The following is a 20,179-nucleotide window of genomic DNA, read 5'->3' as shown; positions in this document are numbered from 1 at the left end:
CTAATGAATGATCACTAGTCACCTTTAAGTAGCCCTACAAAGCCTAGACAGATATGTATGGTATATGATACAATGGCCAAGAGGTAAAATGTAATGACTCCCATCCATTTGCTGGGGAGAAAACGGATGCCAGACAAAACGCCACTCCCAATTTCTTCACCAACAGCTGGCTGGTATTTCTGGTTTCTTTTACAGCTGCATGATGTGCAGCTGCATCAGCCTGGTGGATTGTCTGCAACCAAGCCTGATTCCATGCCCTATCTCAGGGGTAAGGAACGTGGCTCTTGAGACATCATTGGGCTTCAAGTCCCATAAGACGCAGCCAGCATGGCTAATGGTCAGGGATTATGGGAATTGTAGTCCAGCAACACCTGAAAGGCAACAGATTGCCCACCCCTGCTCTTCCTGGATCATGGTGAATGTGAAATGCTTTTCTAATAGTCCTCTGTAACTGATGTGACAATTGGTTGTGATGGCTTTCATTTTAGCATTATATTATTAAGAAGACAGGGAGACTAACCATAATGCTTGTCCATTAGTTCTGAAGATAGTCAAATATTAATCTCATCCTTCCATCAGTCAGGCACCGACAATATTTAATTACTTAAAATAAAAATAAACTGAGAGTCCTTCTGTACATTACATTTGGCCGTGCCAATGGAGCATCAGCTACAGGAAGATTTGGGCAGATAGGCAGGCAGGAGAGGATGTCTTATTCTACTGGATAAATCACATTGGCCATTATCCATAAAACTAATTACAACAACGAAAAACACTTTCATTCTGTGTTAAGGCAGGCTTTGTAGTTTTCCTTTCTATCTGTCTTAAACTCCCAGGGAAGCTGTTCCACTGTATTAAAAGCAATATTGAGATGTGTGTATATTCTATGTCGAGGCAACCTACATTCTGCACCAAGAAAGGCTGAATTATGCAGTAGAAACCATGTGGATTTTACATTCACAAGTTTGCTTATTTTGCAGAATTACTTTGTGCTGCTTAATTATGAGAAAGAGCAAATAACTATCCAGGGCACTAAAGACTGAGCACTGGAAACTCCCCTGAGCCAACTTTGATCTTTGAAGATTTCGCCATATGTTACACCCACAGTTTCCAGCTTGCCTTTGCAATCCTAATGGCTAGTCACAAGCTCTTTTTAAAAGGGTGGGTGGGGAGGAAAGAGGGGGGAAATGAAGCATGGAAAGCTTTGAGAGAATCTAGAATTGTGTGTTGTTTGTATGTCTGCAGAAGCCACACAGCCTGCCATACTGAATCCATTTGAATATGGATGGTTCTTATGCACCTTCTGTCATTCAGGTTTCATATTATTTTCAATGGCTCTGTGATGCCTCCTATCCTGCAGAGAGACAGTATCAACTATTTAATCACCTTTCCTGTCTGCTAGTTTGGCTGCTGTGGTGTCAATGGTCCAGAAGATTTTGAAACTGGCCCTCATCTTCGTCCCCTGTATTCACACGATGCAATTCCTGAAGCTTGTTGCCGACGGGAACTCCAATCTCGTAATGGAGCATTCATCAACAAAGAAGAGTGTCTCAGGGGTAATGATATGTATCAAAACCAACAGGTAAGGGCAACACAGAAATGGGATTTTAAACTATTGGGGGGGGGTGTACAGTATGGCGTGTGCAAGCACCCATCTTAAAGTCCCTTAAAAAAACCCTATTTGTGCCAAAACTGATGTACAGTGTGATTTACTGTTGCCCACATTTTTCAGATGAAGAACTGAGATTGAGAGATGGTAACTTTCCCAACACCACACAGTATGCCTATAGAACAGGAGAGAAAGTTGAACCCAAGGATCTGTGACGGCTTTCACAATTGCAAACCATCCGCCATACAGAATTGAAACCTGTTTTGTGTTTCTTATAACTGGCAGAAGTAGTGAAGGCAGTCCCCTGCCCAGCTCTTTTGGGCAGCATATTTGTTCCAATAGTTGCAAGGAATATTCCCTTCTTTCTAGTGCCATCTAGGCAAAATCTCTGCTTCTCAAGTTCAGCAGAAGCAAAGAGGCTAAGTGATCCATGTAATAATGTACAAGGGGAGAGCGAGTAGTCCTGTGGGCAGGTGTGGTATGTGTGGGGAACAAGAGATTATTTTGGAGTAAAGTGCCAAAACATGAGGAAACATGGGCAGGAAATTGAGGGACCCAGAATGGTTGATACAGCGTGGCAACTTGCAGATCCAAGAGTGATGCCATTGGCTTGAGGATTCAGTATTATCAGCATGTAATTTTGGTGAGTTACCTACCCTGAATTGATGTTATAAACTATATCCAAGGCAAGCTGGAGTAGATGCAGGCAGAGCAATCCAAACACAGTCTAGTGGGGCAGGTGTGTGGATGGAATAGAGATATTATTATTATTATTATTATTATTATTATTATTATTATTATTAATTTATTTATTTATACCCTGCCCATCTGGCTGAGTTTTCCCAGCCACTCTGGGCGGCTTCCAATCAAGTGTTAAAAACAATACAGCATTAAATATTAAAAACTTCCCTAAATAGGGCTGCCTTCAGATGTCTTTTAAAAAGAACATAGCTGCTTATTTCCTTCACATCTGGTGGGAGGGCGTTCCACAGGGAAGGCGCCACTACCCAGAAGGCCCTCTGTCTGGTTCCCTGTAGCCTCACTTCTTGCAATGAGGGAACCGCCAGAAGGCCCTCGGCGCTGGACCTCAGTGTCCGGGCTGAACGATGGGGATGGAGGCACTCCTTCAGGTATACTGGACCGAGGCCATTTAGGGCTTTAAAGGTAAGTACCAACACTTTGAATTGTGCTCGGAAACGTACTGGGAGCCAATGCAGATCTCTCAGGACCGGTGTTATGTGGTCCCGGCGGCCACTCCCAACTCTCAACTCTGGTGGCTAAACCAGCCTGCTGCCAAACATTCTGGGTGGGCAGAACACCCACTGACATTTCCCCCACCAGTGGTGGCCAGCAGTAAGTCCCTACACGTTCTGAGGGCAGGGAGAGTGTGGGGCTGAGTTGGACCTTAAGATGTGGTCTCACAGCTGCCGTGCATTGGGCCTGGCCTGAAGCTAAGAGCTGTGCCAGCCCAGAGCTGGCAAAGGCATCAGGCCCTGCCATCCTGCCTATGTGTTGCTGTTGCTGAGGCTGTGGATACAGTGGTGGCCCAACCTCCGCAGAGCCCTGGTGGTGCACCCTTAAAAGGGAATAGATTTTGCAAAATGTTTGAAAACTTGAGATCTTGCCAAGCCAGAGAGACGACGTGAACTTCTTCTAAAAGTGGCAGGTTTTGCGATTTTCATTGCCACAGAATGGAGATGTTGCAGTTCCGCTTCATCATCAACATCATAATTTATTTATATCCCGCCCATCTGGCTGGGTTTCCCCAGCCACTCTGGGCAGCTCCCAACAGAATATTAAAAACACAATAAAACACCAAACATTAAAAACTTCCCTAAACAGGCTGCCTTCAGATGTCTTCTAAAAGTCAAGATGGTCGCACCTCAGAAAAAACATACTAGTTGACCTAGACTCATTCAGTATTGTAAAACTAATTAATGACTGTGTCTGGAATTCAAGAACTTGCATCTCCAGAGCTGGGTAGAAAAATTAAATTTAAGTCAGCTTGTTGAACTCTCTTCCTTTGCAACAGGATATGTTTGTTCATCTGTTTACGTATCTATGCATCCTGTAGAACAAATGGGGTCTCTGTAGTTATATTTCTGTCAGCCTTGCTGTAACTCCTGGATTATGCTTAGCTGATCAGATTTTGTGTCCCTATGGGCTATGCTGTCAAAATGAACTTTTAATGGACGCTCCTTCCTGCAGGGATGCTTGAAGAGGGACCTGTCATTTCATGTCTTACCAGGTCATCAAAAATGACCCCTGAAACACTTTGACTATGAGTTTGGTTCATGGCAGTTTCTTTCTTCCTAGGGCTGCTACACTGTGATACTTAACTCCTTTGAGACGTACGTGTACCTTGCAGGAGCTCTTGCCATTGGCGTATTAGCCATCGAGGTAGAGTGGAAGGTTTCATTATTACTTTTTAATCGAATTTGCATACCTTTTAATTATAAATTAAGCCTCAAAGCAGTTTGAGTTGGTACACTAAACACCATAAATCATGTAGTTTCCTTTTTGTAGCTTCCCACCACAACTTCCTGTCTAATTTAGTTGTATATTATCTGTAGTAGTTTAAAAGTGGAAGAATCTATTTGAAGGGAGAAAATATAATCAGACACTGCCCTCTGCTGTTGAGCATAGTGTTATCAGACATGACGAACTTGCTCATTCTGAATTCACACCTAAAATGAATTCAAGGGGTTTTATTTATCTGAAATTGTAAAATCAAAATAGATATATTTAATTATTAATTTTGAAATTATTCATATGTTTGATAGTATGCCAGCAAAGAGGGCTTTCAAATGTATTTTTTTATAAGCCATTGATATTGACTGCTTGCATATAATACTAAAGCCAAGCTCCGTGGTTTGCTTTAAATTCCATATGCCAAGCAATGTGCTGACACACACAACTTAATAATAATAATACTAATAATAATTATACCCCACCCATCTGGCTGGGTTTCCGTAGCCACTCTGGGCGGCTTACAGCTTGAATAATCTCACTTCATTCCTCCATTGGGAAATAAACCACAGAGGGGCTGAATTAGCATTGCAACCAAGCTAATGTTCCATGGTTTGTTTCTCCTAAACAGACTATGGAGCATTACCTTGGTCTGTTTCTCCCAAACAAACCATGGTTGGGAAGTCAATAACAAACCTAGTTTATTCATGGTTCGTTTGCAGGCAGAGAAATCACATGCACAGCTTCAGATGCAACACTAAGCCAACTGTTCCATAGCTTGTCCCTTTTTCCAGCTAGGGTAGCAGAGTAGGTGCACTTAAACTGCAAGTACGCATTAGTTCAAAAAACCCTACAGCTTGGCTTAATGTTACACATGTACACATCTGTGTTGTGTTCAGAATTCCCCAGTTAGGGGGCTCTTTTGGGGCATATTTGACTTTGTGCCCTTCATGCTTGTTTTGTGCTGTGCTGTGCTGTGCTTGCTTTGAGAGCTGGACCACAGCTAAGTCTGGTCACGTCTTTCTATTTTAATGGACTGTTTTGTCTCATTTCTAACTTCTTCTCAGCTGTTTGCCATGATCTTTGCCATGTGCCTCTTTCGGGGGATCCAGTAGAAAGCTTTCCATATTCCGACTACACACTTTGAAGAAAGGAAAGGGAGAAGATGAACTTTTGTTTTTTGGCTAACAAAGGGGGGGGGAGGACTGTAATATATGAATGACCAAAAGGATTGTACTTCAGGGGCTGGAACTTTGAGGTGCTGTGCACTATGTTGTCGTTTCCCAGGACTGTCATTCATCAGAAGCCACACACACTGGGTTGCACTAGGGGCCTACGAGACAGGAAGGGAGTGAGTTCTGGTGGTCTCCATGAAGCAGGATGCTGCGTGGGACTCACATCTTTAACATGATTGTGCTACATCAATTGGTGAGAAAGTGAAGGATGCCCTCCCCCCAAATATAAGTAGGATCTGGATTCAGCATCCAAAGGGAACTGCTCAGCCAAAGCATTGTGACGGACACAGGTCAGGCCAGTTTTAAACAACAGTCCTCAGTTAAGATGGGCAGAAAACTATCACCTGAAATATCAAGATGCTTCAAGCTTTCTTGTGTCGCGAGGGATTGATAAATTCCTTCACCTGGAAACATATAGGAGGAGCTGAGCCTGCTGTGTTGGACAATAGCAGAAGAGGCATCCTTTTCAAGTCCAGGAGGAGGATGGAATGAAATCAGAAGTTTAGGGCATACCTTTCCTTTGTCATAATGGATTTTCCGTTCAGTATTCTGTGAGGGGGGGAAGACGAAGGCAGATCTACAGCAGACTCCCTCACCACTGTTTAATTAAAAAAAAAGTGTTCTCATCTGTAATTGTTGGTGCTGTCTCCCTTAAGGAGAAATAATTATTTGTTTTGTTTTTAAAGCTTTTGAATGTTTTGTCACCACCATGTTACGTGCAAATTATGCTGCCTGGTTTGGCCTTTTGTAGCAACTGATTAGCTTGTTGTCTTCATGTTTCAGTGTGTGCCTTTCAGCTGTGTGGAGAAAAAAAAATCTTCCCAAACGGCAATGAAAGCAGTGAGAAACCTTTGCAGTTGTCCTTTGCACAGTTTCATTTGTGACTCTTGTACATTGCTTATGTTCTGAGCAATTCTCACTCAGCACTTCCCATGAGTTACGAAAACCTAAATGGAATGGCATATGCCCTGACCTGAATCTCTCCCATTTGTGCTGCCAGAGATGCTGGTGAGTTGTTAAGACCATAGTGAAAGTAATATGCTGAACAAGTGGCTTATGGAGACACAAACTGGCAAAGAAATATATGCGGCACCCAGAAGCAGCAGTAGGCAACTGGCAAAAGGACTGGGATATGGTGATACCACATGGCATGAGAGTTTGAGAAAGGCAACTAGTGAGGTATACTGGGAAGCACATCAATGAGCATTTATCTCAGAAACAGTGGAGGTTGCCCCACTTGAGGCAAGCAATGAGAAAATGCTTTTAAAAATATATAATGAATCTCTGCTTAACAAATGACTTCAAATGCTGACTTGAATCTTCGTGTGATCCTTGACAATCTCTCCCATAAAAGGTATGGTTTTCATTTGAATTTAGTTGAGTTCTGCAAGTTGTCGAGTGAGGGAAATGCGCAGCACAACTGAAAAAATGGACGTTACAGTGTTGTTTGCTCCAGCTGGCGCCAGCTACCCAAAAACCCTTTAAGGATTTGTCTCCTCTGACCTTTAAAGTGAGCATGGCCACACTTTAAATGGCAATCATGGCAGACAAGGCAAAAACTTCTTAAGCTATACCCAGGAAGAGGCTGCAGTGCCAAGTGGGCGACTCCACTGCTCCCGACCTCTTACCTGGGTCTGAAGAGGAGATTGTGAGCATGTTTTGCTGAACACCTTTTGCAGTCCTCCCTAACCCCCTGGAATGGTGTGTTTTCAACATTCCTAATCACCAAGAGAGCTGAATGTTCAACAGAACATTCAACAGAACATGCTTACAATCCCTGCTCCAGAGTTATTTGCTCACTGTGGAAAGAAGTTTGGGATGAAGGTGACAACGTGCACAACCCCACACCCTCTCTGTCAATTAGCTTAAGGACACCTGCAGAGAGCTTATGGCAGCTTGAGTCTAGGTTCCTGACATCACTGTCCTCTTTCAAAAGTTCTGTTGCTGTGGCCTGTGTTCTCCCTTGTGGGAGATGTTTTCTATCTCTCGCTGGCCTTTTGGTTTTCTCTCGCCTGCTTTCTTCAGTTTCCATCTACCTGCTTCATCTTCCCTGATTCTTTAAAGCAGTCATGTGCACAACCATCATTTTTGGTAAAGATAACACGAACAGCTTCAGAGCATTGTGGAAACTTGCTGAGATGGTCCCTGCCTGTGTACCTAAATGGCTAGTACTTCAGTAGTATCTTCCCAAAGTGTAGGCATCTGTGGCAATTGTGGAACACCACCAAGGGCTCACCCAGACTTCCTTTTGTGCTGCTTTTCTAGGCATAGCTCTGCACTTGAAAGCTCTGTGTCAGAACACTTTATTATTATTATTTTCCCCTAGTGCTTTCCCTGTGGAAACCTGCTCTTTTACATCTGAAACAGAGCAAATAGCAATCTGCTGAAAACCTGAATTGCCATTTGTTCTGAAGCAGAATAAAGAGTGGGGAAACCAGGGCAAAGAAAAACAAAAAGTGCTGGGACATGGAGCTTGAAAGTGCAGATTTGTGCCTACAAAGCATGGGGCAAAAGGTCAGTGTGAATGAGCCCCAACACTGGGAAGGAACCATTTGAGGGGTAAGGAAATGTTATGTTCATTTACTTGAACACAAGACTTCAAATAAAAAAATAATTGCACCTTCACGGTCTAAAAGGAACAATCCTTTATCTGGTTGATTTTGCGGCTCTTGGGGGACCTAGCCATAGCCCCCTCCTGCAGGTTATTTACTTGCTACCTGGGCTGTGTTATGGAAAAGAACTCTCTTACCCAAATCTCTAATGACACTTGGAAGAAGCTCTGTTAAGTCCATTGCAACTGACTTCCTCCATTTTAGCATTGGGGGGTTAGTTAGGCTGCAAGCCTGAATACCAGTGGCGTGCAGTGAATTTTTTTTGCATGGGAATGTTTAGGGCCAGAGGCGCCAGCCTGCGAAGGCAATTGGAGGAACTGATGTCCTGATGTCACTGTGAGCATCACACTGTCCTCCCTAAGCTGCACAGAAGCTTCTCGGGCTTCAGGAAGGATGTACAGTGGTGCCTCGCAAGACGAAAAGAATTCGTTCCGCGAGTCTTTTCGTCTTGCGATGTTTTTCGTCTTGCGAAGCACGGTCCGTCGCAACTGCGCCTCTTCAAGGGGCTTTTTTAAAAAAGCAAGACGTTTTTGTCTTGCGAAGCAAGCCCATAGGGAAATTCGTCTAGCGAAGCAACGCAAAACCAAAAAACCCTTTCGTCTAGCGAGGCATTCATCTTGCAGGGCACCACTGTACCAGGGAAACATTTAGGCGACTAACCCAGCCACCCTAGTCCACACAACTGCTGAATACCTGGAAGTTAATCAACTTCCCATTTGAAACATGAACTTCCAAGAAATTGAAAGCCTAACACTGGATTCCCAGTGCTGTACAAGCAGAGACCAGCACTGACTAGGTCCATCTAGCTGTTTCAGAGGAAGGGACGCACTCCAGCATAAAGCTCCCAAGCAAGTCCCACTGAAATGACTCTGAGCAGTTGAGGTATTGCACAACTCCCAAGCTTTGAAATGGAACTTGCAAAAAGAGAGAGAGCTTCACCCTCAAGTTTATGTCTGTAATCTGTTTTTGTGAACCTAGTTCCACTTGGTTCCCCCCACCCCCATCTGTTGTCACTGTTGCAAGTGCCTGGAAAATGGGCCACTTGAAGTAAATGTTGAAATCTATTTTAAATGTTCCTTTTATTAGAAACCTAGAGCTAATTTAACTTGTATTCCCTATTGTAATGCTTTTTATATTGAAAGGGTTTTTGTAACATGAAACAGAACACTACGCTGAAACAATTCTGCACAGTTTCCAAGTGCATTTCTTTAGGAAAATAAAAATAAAAAGACAAAAATAAAGACACTATGATACCAAAAATGGCTTCACTTTTTACATTTTAAAAAACCACACCTGCTATCTCTTTCTCACTGGAGTGATAAAACCTCGTGACAGTGATTTTTCCTAAAGCCCAAACAGCGAACACTAGTTCTAGCTAGGAGGATCTATGTCAGTCATGAAAAATGCATGTATTTTCCAAACCTCTGCTGACTTTCAGGAAGCCTTTTTGATTTTCAGGGGTGACAAAGTCAGGTTGCTCACTGGGATAAGCAGCTTTGAGCATATTACACTGATCCTGGACTGACTGCACTGGTTGTTGGTTAGTTTCTGGGCCTAATTGGACCGCAATACCTTGAGGCCTCCAGATATACCAATCTGGACTTGATGTGATCCTCTTCTGAGGCCCGTCATGTGCCTCCCCCATGAGGGGTCTGGAGGGTGGTGCCACATAAATGGGCCTTTTCTGTGGGGCTTCCTGTCTGTGGAATGCTCACCCCAAGGAGGCTTGCTTGGCACCTTCATTATGTATCTTTAGGCAGCAGGTGAAAATATTTTTCTTCAACCAAGCCTAAGCCTGATTAACTTTTGTGGTTTTTAAATTGTGTCTGTGGGAGGGGGCTTATTGGTTTCTTTTGCTTTTATTATCTTTTCTCTTTGTAGTTTTTATGTTGTAAACCGCCCAGTGATCTTCGGCTGAAGGGCGGTATACAAATATAATAGCTAATGAACTAAACTAATAAAGTCCATAATGGAACTTTAGGGCTGCACAATTAGTGGGTTATAGAATTCTGTTGCCCTGGTGCAATAAATCCAGCACTTTAAAAGAAAACCACTTTTTGTTGTTTGGCAAGTGGCATGGTAATGCCTTGGAAAGGGTGGGATGACTGACTGACCGACTAATGGGAAAGATGTATAAATTTACTGAACAGATCACCTCAAAGGCTTCAGTAGCTTTGGAAATAGTTTAAGTACTTCTGTTACTTTGCAAGCACTGCTTTGCTAATCTGTTCCTATTGTAATAGGAATGCAGCTGGGCTACTGTCACCATTCCTTATTTACCTGCTCCTGGTCATCAGTCCTATTGAACTTCATCAGGCTTATTTCTGAGATACATCACAGGATTGCACTGTAAGTAACTATGCAGAAGACATTCAGAATACTGGGTGTTAACAGGTACAAGGTGAATTATGAATAATATTTGATTGGGAATCCCCAATCAAATCCCACAGATATATATACCTAGATGAAAGAATTTTCAGGTCCAGGATTCATAATGAAGGCTCTGTGATAAGCCATTCGTAAATTTGGACCTATGCCTCAAAAAAAAAATTGTGCACAGTTACAAAGTCATGTTTGATTTTGAGAAAGGTAGGATGAACACTAACCATGTGCATTTTATGTATAGGATAACTGGTGAAATGAGACTTGTGCAGGGACATGCAAGCAGTATGTGGCTGCAGCTGCGTTAGGTCTCTGTCTTGAGCATCCAGTCTTAGCTAGTCTTACATTAGCAACAGCCTACCACTGCTGTCAACTTAGGTTTGATGCCACTGGCATCCACCTCAAATGCTGCATGGAGGCAGCGGTTAAAAGCCACTTTATTAGAGCAAGTACCATAATCCCATACAACCACGTCTTTTTAGTTCTCACTCTTGTTTGCAAAAGAGTGCAGAATTTTTAAAAGGGGTCAGCTGTTGAGGTGTGGGTTGGGAAAGAGGGACACACCCCTATTGCTGAGGTAGAATGAAATAAACTGGATATGCATCTGAATGGACAAAGAAATGCCCTGAGCATTAATGGCATTAGCATGGGGATAATCATCCTTCAATATTGAATATGGAATCCCAGCTAGTCATGCTGTGTAATAGAGGCCCCACTAGTACTGGGCAAAGCAGTGACCGCTGGTCTGGGGAAATGTTCCCACCCTGCTTTTGTTGGCTGGGGACATGGCACTACATGATTCCCACATGGCTGAGTTCATGTAGGGAAGAAGCCCTTTCAAGTTTAAAAACAGCACTAAAGCTACAACTGATCAGAGGAACAATAGCAGGGAACATATGTGGAAACCATGCAAGTGAAACCGCATTTCTGCAAATGATTAAAAGAAGCCCCCACAAAAAAAACCACTTTAGTAGCAGCAAATTAATCCTCACAGGGCAAAGCTATACAAAGGTTAAAAGGGAGTTTATAGGAGATCCCAAATTGAGAGAGCTGCTACCATTCAAGGGAGATAGACACGAGTACATTAAGGGAGCTCCTTGCACCCCATGCCTGAGTCACAGTGGCTTCAAAGTAGCTGCCTTGCTGTGTGCAAAGTCTTTTAACACTTCTGGGATTGCTTTGCCTGCTTTTCTCTAAAACAGAGATCAAGGCCAGTTGCATGAGGGAGGAAGGTAGCATGTGCTATGAAAAACAACAGCATGAGCAACAGGATTCCACGGGGGGGGGGATCTCTTGTGTTATGGTGGCCGCATGTAAATAATGTGCTCTACTACTGAGCAATGGCCTCTTCTAGTCTGTATGAAACTCATACCCATGCCTAAGCTAACAACCCTACAAGGCCAGGTATCCACTATCGGTGTGACTTGTTGACTATCCCAAGGTGAATTTTGGTCAAAGGGTCAAGTGAAATCAGATGTGACTTTACTGATGATTTTGGTTTTTTTGAATGCCGACTGTATAAACATTGGGACCAGAAAGTAGAGAAAAAAGTTGCAATTTAGAAGCAGTTATGGTTCCTCCTTCCCCCATTCCCCCAGCTCAACTCATGATTTTTGGATATCGGGTGAAAGAAACTCCGAAAAGGCTCCGCTTTCTGCAGTCCGGTCATCTTCAAAATAGGCCCAGCCCCAGTCCCAGACCCTCCTGGATGCAAAATGCTCAAAGCCAGGCAGCAACTGCTGAAAACCGTACTTGTTTCACATAGTGTACATACAGACGAAAGAACGGAGAGTGACACTTAAAACTAGCATTAACAAAATTGCTCAGGTTGGAGGAGTTAAACCTCACGCTGGACCACTAGGCACCATTACCCTGGGATTCTAAAGTCTACACTTGCACGATCAACATGGATATTCAGTTCAAATAGTTTTTGAGGACCCACTTGATGCGGCCTGGAACTGCAACATACATGTTAGTCCAAGTTCATGCAGACGTTTGATGCCAAAAGAAGGTAAAGAAAGTCTTCAGGAGACCACTGCAGGCAAAAGACGGTGCATGTTGCCAACAGTCCATGAAGGGTTCATGTGACTCTCTGAGTACATTTTCTTCTTGCTGCTGAAGGTGTAAGGATGTTGTCTCAGTCTCAGAAGGGTAATGTGTGTGATGTTCCCGTGTAGGTACTGCAGTCCTGCCACAAAGGTGGAGACACAGGCAGTTGTCCTAGATTCGCTGCATCCACTTCAAAATAGCTGGTCCATCTTGACACACCTGTCCTGACAAACCACCTTTAAATACACAACCAATACAGAATTCCTCCTGTCGCAGTTCAAGGGGAGTACAAAATGCAAAGACTATACTGTGAGGTGTATCTGTGGAGGACTGAGATTTGAAACTTCATTGCATTTATCAAAAGCTTTAAAAATGGGAAAATTTTAGAGCAGAGCCCAAAGTAATAAATAAGACTGTGGTCTGTAGGAGGATGGTAAACACTTCCCAATTATATTTGAAATCCCAACGAGGGTAGGAACGAGGGTAGGGGGTGAGGGGAAGAGGAGGAGAGATTTCAAACTTTGGTCTGTTTGCCTATTTGGGAAAGATTCATTGGCACACTGAGAGAAACATCCTTCAACATCAAAACTATACTAGTCATTCCAACATCATTATTCACACTGAGATTGAGGCAGGAGATATCAGTGAAATATATTCATTGCTTTAATTTTGGTTAAGAATGAAATGCCAATTGTCAGAATGCCTCAGATGTTTGGGATGGGTTGTCCATCACTACTGGCAAACATTACAGGGGCCATCAAACCCGGAGAGCACCACTGATCCCACTCTCTAGCACAGCCAGTGAGGTTCAGGAGACTTTGCAGCCCTATGGCAGCCTCTTCCTCACACCAAGCAGGCAACTGATGTGCAAACATGCCTCTGGGCTCAGACCCATATCCAAAACTCACAATATGGTAAAAGTAAGCAATTCAGTTGGGGTATAATCCTGTGGAAAGTGACAGAGGAATCAGATGTATACAGCCTCTTGCACTGCTAATCTATTTCACAGAAGGCTAGAAGGACCACCACAATAGGGGAGTGGGGGGGAAGGCTAATACACATGTCATTCTAGCATATGCATTGAACTAGTCTAGCAAGTACATGCAACCACTTTCTATCATGGCCTTTTCCTGCAGTTTTCTTGGTTTTGGTTACTCAATTTAGGAATGTGTTCCCACAAAACTATAGTATTTTCCTTTTGAAAGGGCTGGTGCCTGGCAGCAATTAAACCATACAGTGCAGAAGTGGCTAATCCCTGGGCCTTCCAGATGTGGCTGGACTACAGCTTACACTATCTCTCATGGTTGGCCATGCTGGCAGAGGCTGGCTGCAGCTCCAACGTAATCTGGAGGGCCACATCGTGCCCACTTCTGTTCAAGTGTATTACTGTGTGTTGCCATTTTTTGTAAACAAGAGATTGTGTGAACTCACGGTTTCCTTATTGGTCCCTTGCCCCATTTCCTTTCTAACAGACTCCATCCAGAATCATCTGAAGGCATTTTTGTAACATTTAGAACTAAAAAGGCCAACAGAATAAACCAACAGGAAGAGGGGTGGTAGGGTGGGTGGGGATACCCCACAAAACAAAGAGGCAGCAATAGCCAAATGTGATATTTTCACAATAACTCCTAAAATCAGCTGGAATAATTTCTTAAAATTACTACAGCAAATGCTCTTTTTTTTAAAAAAAAGAATAGGTTGCATTCATAGCAAGGACATCACTACCTAAGGAATCTCTGACTTCCAACGTCCTAGAAGATGAGGAAAATATGGCCATAGAACTTCCTTTTGAGCCCTTTATATGGCAAGTCCCCAGCACACATTTCAACCAAAGGGAATGCTACCAAAAGCCCCAACAGCAGATTGCTAGTTGTAGAGAGAAGATTCCCAATCCGTCCCCTGTACACAGAGCAGATATCACTTTCTTTGCCCTTTGGATGCCGTTTTGATATGATACTCTGTTTCCACGAGTGTATATTTTGATCATGTGCCACTGCCTAGATTCACAGAGGAGAATGGCTACGAATAGCTGATCTTGCCCACCCACATCTGCCACCTTATCTCTGTTTTCCTGGCCTCTTCCCATAGGCACCATGGAGTCATCTTGACCTCTCCTCTTCCACGTCCAGTGTGGTGGCAACAACAGCACTGGATTTATTTATACATTGATGCATGCCGTAAGGAAGTCTGGTTGTTGTTTTTTTAAGAAAGAAAGAAAGAAAGAAAGAAAGAAAGAAAGAAAGGGAAAAAAGCCCCACAAAAATGAGCGAAAGGAATGCAGAAATTATGACAGGCCCTTCCCTGCACCAGCCCTCAGCAGTCAAGGAGGTTAGACTTTCTTGGGTCTGCGTCCAAGTTGGTAATAATAATAAAAGCTGATAAGTACAAAGAGGATCCGACTGATGAGGAGCAATGTGGCTCCCGTGGACCCCCGGCCGCTCTCAACCAGGGTGATGCTGGTGACTGAAAGAGAGAGAAAAGGCAGGTTGGAAGAAAAGAAAGACATGTTTTCAAAACCCTCTAGAACACCTCTTGAGAAAACAAAATAGGTCACTTCATGCCTACTCTAGCAGAACATGGATGCTTTGGTTGCAAGTTAGCACTGCAGTTCGTTGCTTCTATGAAGCAGTGTCTATTTGGTTATGAGTGCTGCTGCCCTCAGGCCCCGCTTGCAGGCTTCCCAAAGGTTGGCTGCTGTGAGAGCAGGATGCCAGTGGCTGAATCCAGCAGGCTCTTCCTACGCTCTTGACTTTAACAGAGAAACAGTGCTTGTTTTTGGTGAGAGATGGGTGCTGGAGTGGTTAAGACCTTGCTGAATGACACATCCCACTTCACATGAGCTACTGATGCCACAGAAAAGCATTCTCTGGTGTGGGTTCCCTGCAGCAGCAGCAGCAGCAGCAGCCTTAAGAGTGCAACCTATGACACATGTCTTCAATATGTTTCGCCTTTAAAAAATCAGGCATGCAACCGAAGCAGCTATGAGATTTTACTTGGCACTCAAGGGCCAAGTTGCGCTCTGGCAAGTAGAATCTAATTGCATACCAGCAAATTCAGGTTCCACAATTAAACTGGATTTAGCACCCTTACTTCCCCCTTCCTCCCCCAAAGTACTGTTTGCAGCATGTGAATCCCAATTTGTTTTGTTTCCGCGTGCTTCCATGGCACAGTTTTATTGGTTTTGCATTGTATTTTTGTTTTAATGATACTGTTTGTTTTTATATTGTGCGCCATTTAAGAGATTCTTAAAATATCAAGTAGTTTATAAACACTTCTAAATAACGCAGCTGAGAAAACCAAGAAAACAAACTGGGGGAAAGACTTGCAATTCAGAAAAGCCTTAATACAGAGACATCCAAGGAGACACATGTCAGCAGCATTCAGCGTTCCCTGTTTTTGCTTGTTACAGGATCTCTAACCTGGGTCCTTGGTATGCATTTGTCTGAATACACCCCATCTTTTGTGTGTTATGACTGAGGGTTAGTGTGCTAAGTTGAGCTATTGCTTCACTCCTATTTCTATTCACCTCTTTCTAGGGTTCTCTCGTCTGAAGGACAAGAGATATTCCAGCTTCATAATATTGATTTTTAGGAACAAAAGCTTTTAACTTTCATGTTTGGTCTGAATGTTTAGTCTTTGTATCCTTGCATTCTCCTTTTGCAAAGAAAGGCCTGTGTGTCTTGGGCCTGATTAACCTCAGCATAACACCGCACCCCGTGTATCGAAGTTTCCCTTCCATGATAAAAGCAAAGGGAGAGCACGTGCCTGTGACCATAAAGAGGCATATTTACCCAAGAACTGTACTCCAAAGTAACATGCTTCTGTCAGCAGAGTCCAACGCATTATGATCTTCTCAGCTGTGTACAAAGCATTCCACATGATGAGGGAGATACCTAAAGATGATTGGAGGGAAAGGGATGACAGAGGGAAAGGGGAGGTGTCATCTACTGAAGCCACATGTAGAAAGACATAGCCTTCTAAGAAGTGCTGTTGATACAAACACATTAATATGCTCTTTAAAATCCTGCTATCATCATCATCAAATGGAAGTTATAGTGAAATCTCTTAAAACTGACCTAACAATATCAAATCATAAAGTGATATGAAAGTTTTGAAATAAGATTTAAGTTTCCAAAGCTTGCCTGGCATCTGTTATGATCATGTGCATTTTACACCCAAAAACAGAAACACACACGCACAATTTCCTCTTGAACTCTCCTGTCATAGAGGACCTTCTCTTATCAATATCTTATCACATGCAATACCAAAGGCAAAGGAAGGAAGCCAGCCCCTCCCCACCCTTAATGATACTGGCAGATGCGTTCATCCACTTCCACCAGGACATTTCTAGCCCTGTTGCAGCCTTTTCTGCAACCCATGGAAGAAGCACAAGAACCAAAAGCAGCCTGGCAAAAAGGTCTAGGGAAGATAAGACTGTATCTCATCGGGAGCAAAAGTCTGCTTGTATATTTCAAAAACAAAGAGTACCAAGGCAAAGCTAATGCCCGACACTACCTGCTGAGGAAGAGCAAGTTGCATTAGCTATTCCTGTCCCCCTTCTTTGGCTCCATACACATTAAAAGACAGATGTGTTTTACCCATTCAACTCTAGGCAAGAGGAAATACTCAGACATGATGGGTATGGGGAGGGGAAAGTACAGTACTGGGAGATGTACCACACCATACATCTAAAGGACTAGGATGCCACTTTAAACAGTAATGGCTTCCCACAAATAATTCTGGGAGCTGTAGTTCGTTCAGGGCTCTGAGAGCTGTTAGGAGAGCCCTATTCCTATCACAGAACTACAATTCCCAGAGTTCCCTGTGAAGGGGGATTGACTGTTAAACCACTCTGGAAATAGGAGTCTTAGCACCCTTAACAAACAGCAGCTCTTAGAATCCTCTTTTTTTTTTCCTAAAGGGAGAGCATGACTGTTTAAAATTGTGGCATAGTGCTTTTTTACATGAGTGCTGTGAATGTAGCCACCAAGGAACAAAACTGCTGCATGCCCACTTGCTACCACTAGGCGATGCTACAGGCTTACAGGATAAGTCAATAAAGAGTTTTCCAGCTGCACTAGAATTGCCTCTGACTACCAGACACAAGCCTGCAATTATAAGAAGAATGCATTGCCTTCCTTCTTACGTAGTTGTGCCCAGCACAAGCTGGCTTTGTCTCAAAATATCTTCCAGAAAAAGCAACAGGAATGTGGCGCTATGGATACTGCAATAGTTCCTAAAGCAGCTAGCCAGATAGCAGGTAATGCTTCTCCACCGGCAGGGGTGGGGCCGGGAGAGAGATCCCCTGAACTTACAAAACTAGCTGACTGGTTGCTGGCATCCAGCTGTCTCACGTTGCAATGGAGGAGTGTGCCTTTGGGGGTATAAGGAAATACTAGCTGGCTTCTCCCTAAACCTAGTTTTCCAGATACAGTGGTGCCTCGCAAGACGAAATTAATTCGTTCCGCAAGTCTCTTCGTCTTGCGGTTTTTTCGTCTTGCGATGCACGGTTTCCCATAGGAATGCATTGAAAATCAATTAATGCGTTCCTAGGGAAACCGCCTTCTGAAGGCTGGGGGGGGGACAAGGGCTTTTCTTCCCCGGGACAGCGGAGGACTTCTCCGCTGTCCGGGCGATCTTAAAATGCTGGCGGGCGGCATTTTAAAATCGCCCCGGGACAGCGGAGGACTTCTCCGCTGTCCGGGGCGATTTAAAAGCCCCTGGTAAGGCAGGCAGGGGGGACAAAGACTTTTGCCCCCCGCCCGCCTTCAGAAGGTGTTCCCACCCCCCCCCGCCCGGCTTCGCAGCAGCTCTACGAAGCCCGGTGGTGGGGCAGGTGTTCCCGCCCCCCCCACCCCGCTTCGGAGCAACGTTCTGAAGCGGGGTGGCTGGGGCAGGTGTTCCCGCCCCCCCGCCCGGCTTTGCAGCAGCGCTACGAAGCCCAGCGGTGGGGCAGGTGTTCCCGCCCCCCCACCCCGCTTCGGAGCAGCGTTCCGAAGCGGGGTGGCTGGGGCAGGTGTTCCCGCCCCCCCGCCCGGCTTCGCAGCAGCGCTACGAAGCCCAGCAGTGGGGCAGGTGTTCCCGCCCCCCCCCCGCCCCGCTTCGGAGCACCGTTCTGAAGCGGGTTGGCTGGGGCATGTGTTCCGGCCCCCCCGCCCGGCTTCGCAGCAGCGCTACGTTCTGAAGCGGGGTGGCTGGGGCAGGTGTTCCCGCCCCCCGCCCGGCTTCGCAGCAGCGCTACGAAGCCCGGCGGTGGGGCAGAACCGATCTCCCCGCAACCGCTTGCTTCAAAAGAGGTTCGGGACCTCTTTTGAAGCAAGCGGCTGCGGAGAGAAGCGATCCCCCCGCAACCGCTTGCTTCAAAAGAGGTCCAGGACCTCTTTTGAAGCAAGCGGCTGTGGAGAGAAGCGCAGCCGCTTGCTTCAAAAGAGGTCCGGGGGCAGCGGGAAGCGCTTCCCGCTGCCCCCGGACCTCTTTTGAAGCAATGGGCGGTGGGGAGAAGCGATCTCCCTGCCGCCCCTTGCTTCAAAAGAGAAGACCCGCTGTCCCCGGGGCAAGCTTTGTTTTGCGAAGCAAGCCCATAGGGAAATTCGTCTTGCGAGGCAAGTCGAAAACGAAAAAACCTTTCGTTTTGCAAGTTTTTCGTCTCGCGAGGCGTTCGTCTTGCGGGGTACCACTGTATATAAAGTTTGTTGTTTTATGGAGAAACATTCAATGGTGCTTGTTAACACCCACCTACACTGTAGAGGGTTCAATCTAGAAACAGTTTTACAAACTCTTCCAATGCTCATCTCAGAATAGCTTTTGGTATCTATTGTTTGGGAGCAAAGCCACCACAGCCAATCATTCGACTATTCCAGCTCCACAAGATGCACAACATGATACCACAGCTCGGCTTACTGGCACAATTGCTACAAGTTTATGAAATCTGCAATGAGCACCATTCTCACCCCATTGTTTTGCCACAGCATTGAAGTGACCAGCTGCTGTAGTGACCAGGACAAGATTATTTCCCCTTCACACGTCACAAGACTTAACAGCCAGCTGTCACAATGTTCCCCACACCTCTTGCAGTATTTGCCACCTAAGGTAATTACCAAACTCTATCTATTGGTAGGGCTAGCCTTGCCAGTCAAAATAATGTGGATTCACCCAATGTCGCTGGTCATCTCAGCAGTTAATCAGATATCAGGCCCTTTACCTTTTCAAAGGGGAGCTTGTGGTCACACCATATTTCACACCTGCTCCATGGAAGTGAACTGGGCGTATTGTAGTGGCAGGGCATAACCCCCACCCCAGGAAATACAGCCCCACTTTGGTAGCATGCACCCAGCTATCATCACGAGATGAGCAATCGGTTAGCCAAGCAGCAATGCACTCACTTAGTAAGGCTCCTCCATACAGACGGATAGGTGTCTTGCTGTTGACCGACTCTTCCTCAAAGACAGCATCGTAGAGCTGTTCGGGAAAGGCGAGAGCCTACAGGGAAGAAACAAACTTCAACGGAGAAAGCTTACGGTGCTTCACCCTGCTTCACTCAGAAAAATTGTCCTCAGCTGAAGGGGGAGATGAGCATGCATGGCTAGGGAAAGAATAAATGCAGGCAGATGGAGGCTGGAGCCCTGGTTAGGAAGAGGAGCAGCACAGCCACCCATTGCAAGGGTAAAGGCCAATGAGGTGCTAGAGCAAGGAAGAGGAGAAAGGGAAATGCTCATTTTAGGGTACCAAGTATGACTGGCTTATAGACTAGGATGAATAAATTTGTCAGTTTTAGATGCTCATTTCCCCCCTTCTTAATTTCATTTCTCCACCCTTCAGCATTT

The 20,179-nt window shown here is 44.8% G+C and overlaps 2 protein-coding genes across 8 annotated transcripts in view; one reads left to right on the top strand and one right to left on the bottom strand.

The window, feature by feature from the left end:
* The window catches only part of TSPAN18 (tetraspanin 18), a 162,350-nt gene extending 155,727 nt beyond the window's left edge, over positions 1 to 6,623 (top strand). For all 7 annotated transcript variants that reach the window (XM_082226889.1, XM_082226885.1, XM_082226888.1 and 4 more), the window contains 3 exons: positions 1,403 to 1,582; positions 3,926 to 4,009; positions 5,146 to 6,623. In XM_082226889.1, coding sequence (XP_082083015.1) covers positions 1,403 to 1,582; positions 3,926 to 4,009; positions 5,146 to 5,193 — 312 coding nt within the window. In that variant the 3' untranslated portion in view covers positions 5,194 to 6,623. The remainder of the gene's footprint in view (positions 1 to 1,402; positions 1,583 to 3,925; positions 4,010 to 5,145) is intronic.
* A 5,421-nt stretch (positions 6,624 to 12,044) lies between these two features.
* The window catches only part of TP53I11 (tumor protein p53 inducible protein 11), a 54,766-nt gene continuing 46,631 nt past the window's right edge, over positions 12,045 to 20,179 (bottom strand). The window contains exons 5-7 of the mRNA XM_082227090.1: positions 19,739 to 19,835; positions 16,148 to 16,249; positions 12,045 to 14,819 (exon numbers count right to left, since the gene is read on the bottom strand). Of these exons, the coding sequence (XP_082083216.1) occupies positions 14,686 to 14,819; positions 16,148 to 16,249; positions 19,739 to 19,835 (333 nt within the window). The 3' untranslated portion in view covers positions 12,045 to 14,685. The remainder of the gene's footprint in view (positions 14,820 to 16,147; positions 16,250 to 19,738; positions 19,836 to 20,179) is intronic.

The sequence above is a fragment of the Podarcis vaucheri genome (assembly GCF_965113315.1).
Source record: "Podarcis vaucheri genome assembly, chromosome: 1".
Lineage (NCBI taxonomy): Eukaryota > Metazoa > Chordata > Lepidosauria > Squamata > Lacertidae > Podarcis > Podarcis vaucheri.
The sequence above is the reverse complement of the archived record's forward strand: the minus strand, read 5'-3'. Positions and strand labels throughout refer to the sequence as shown.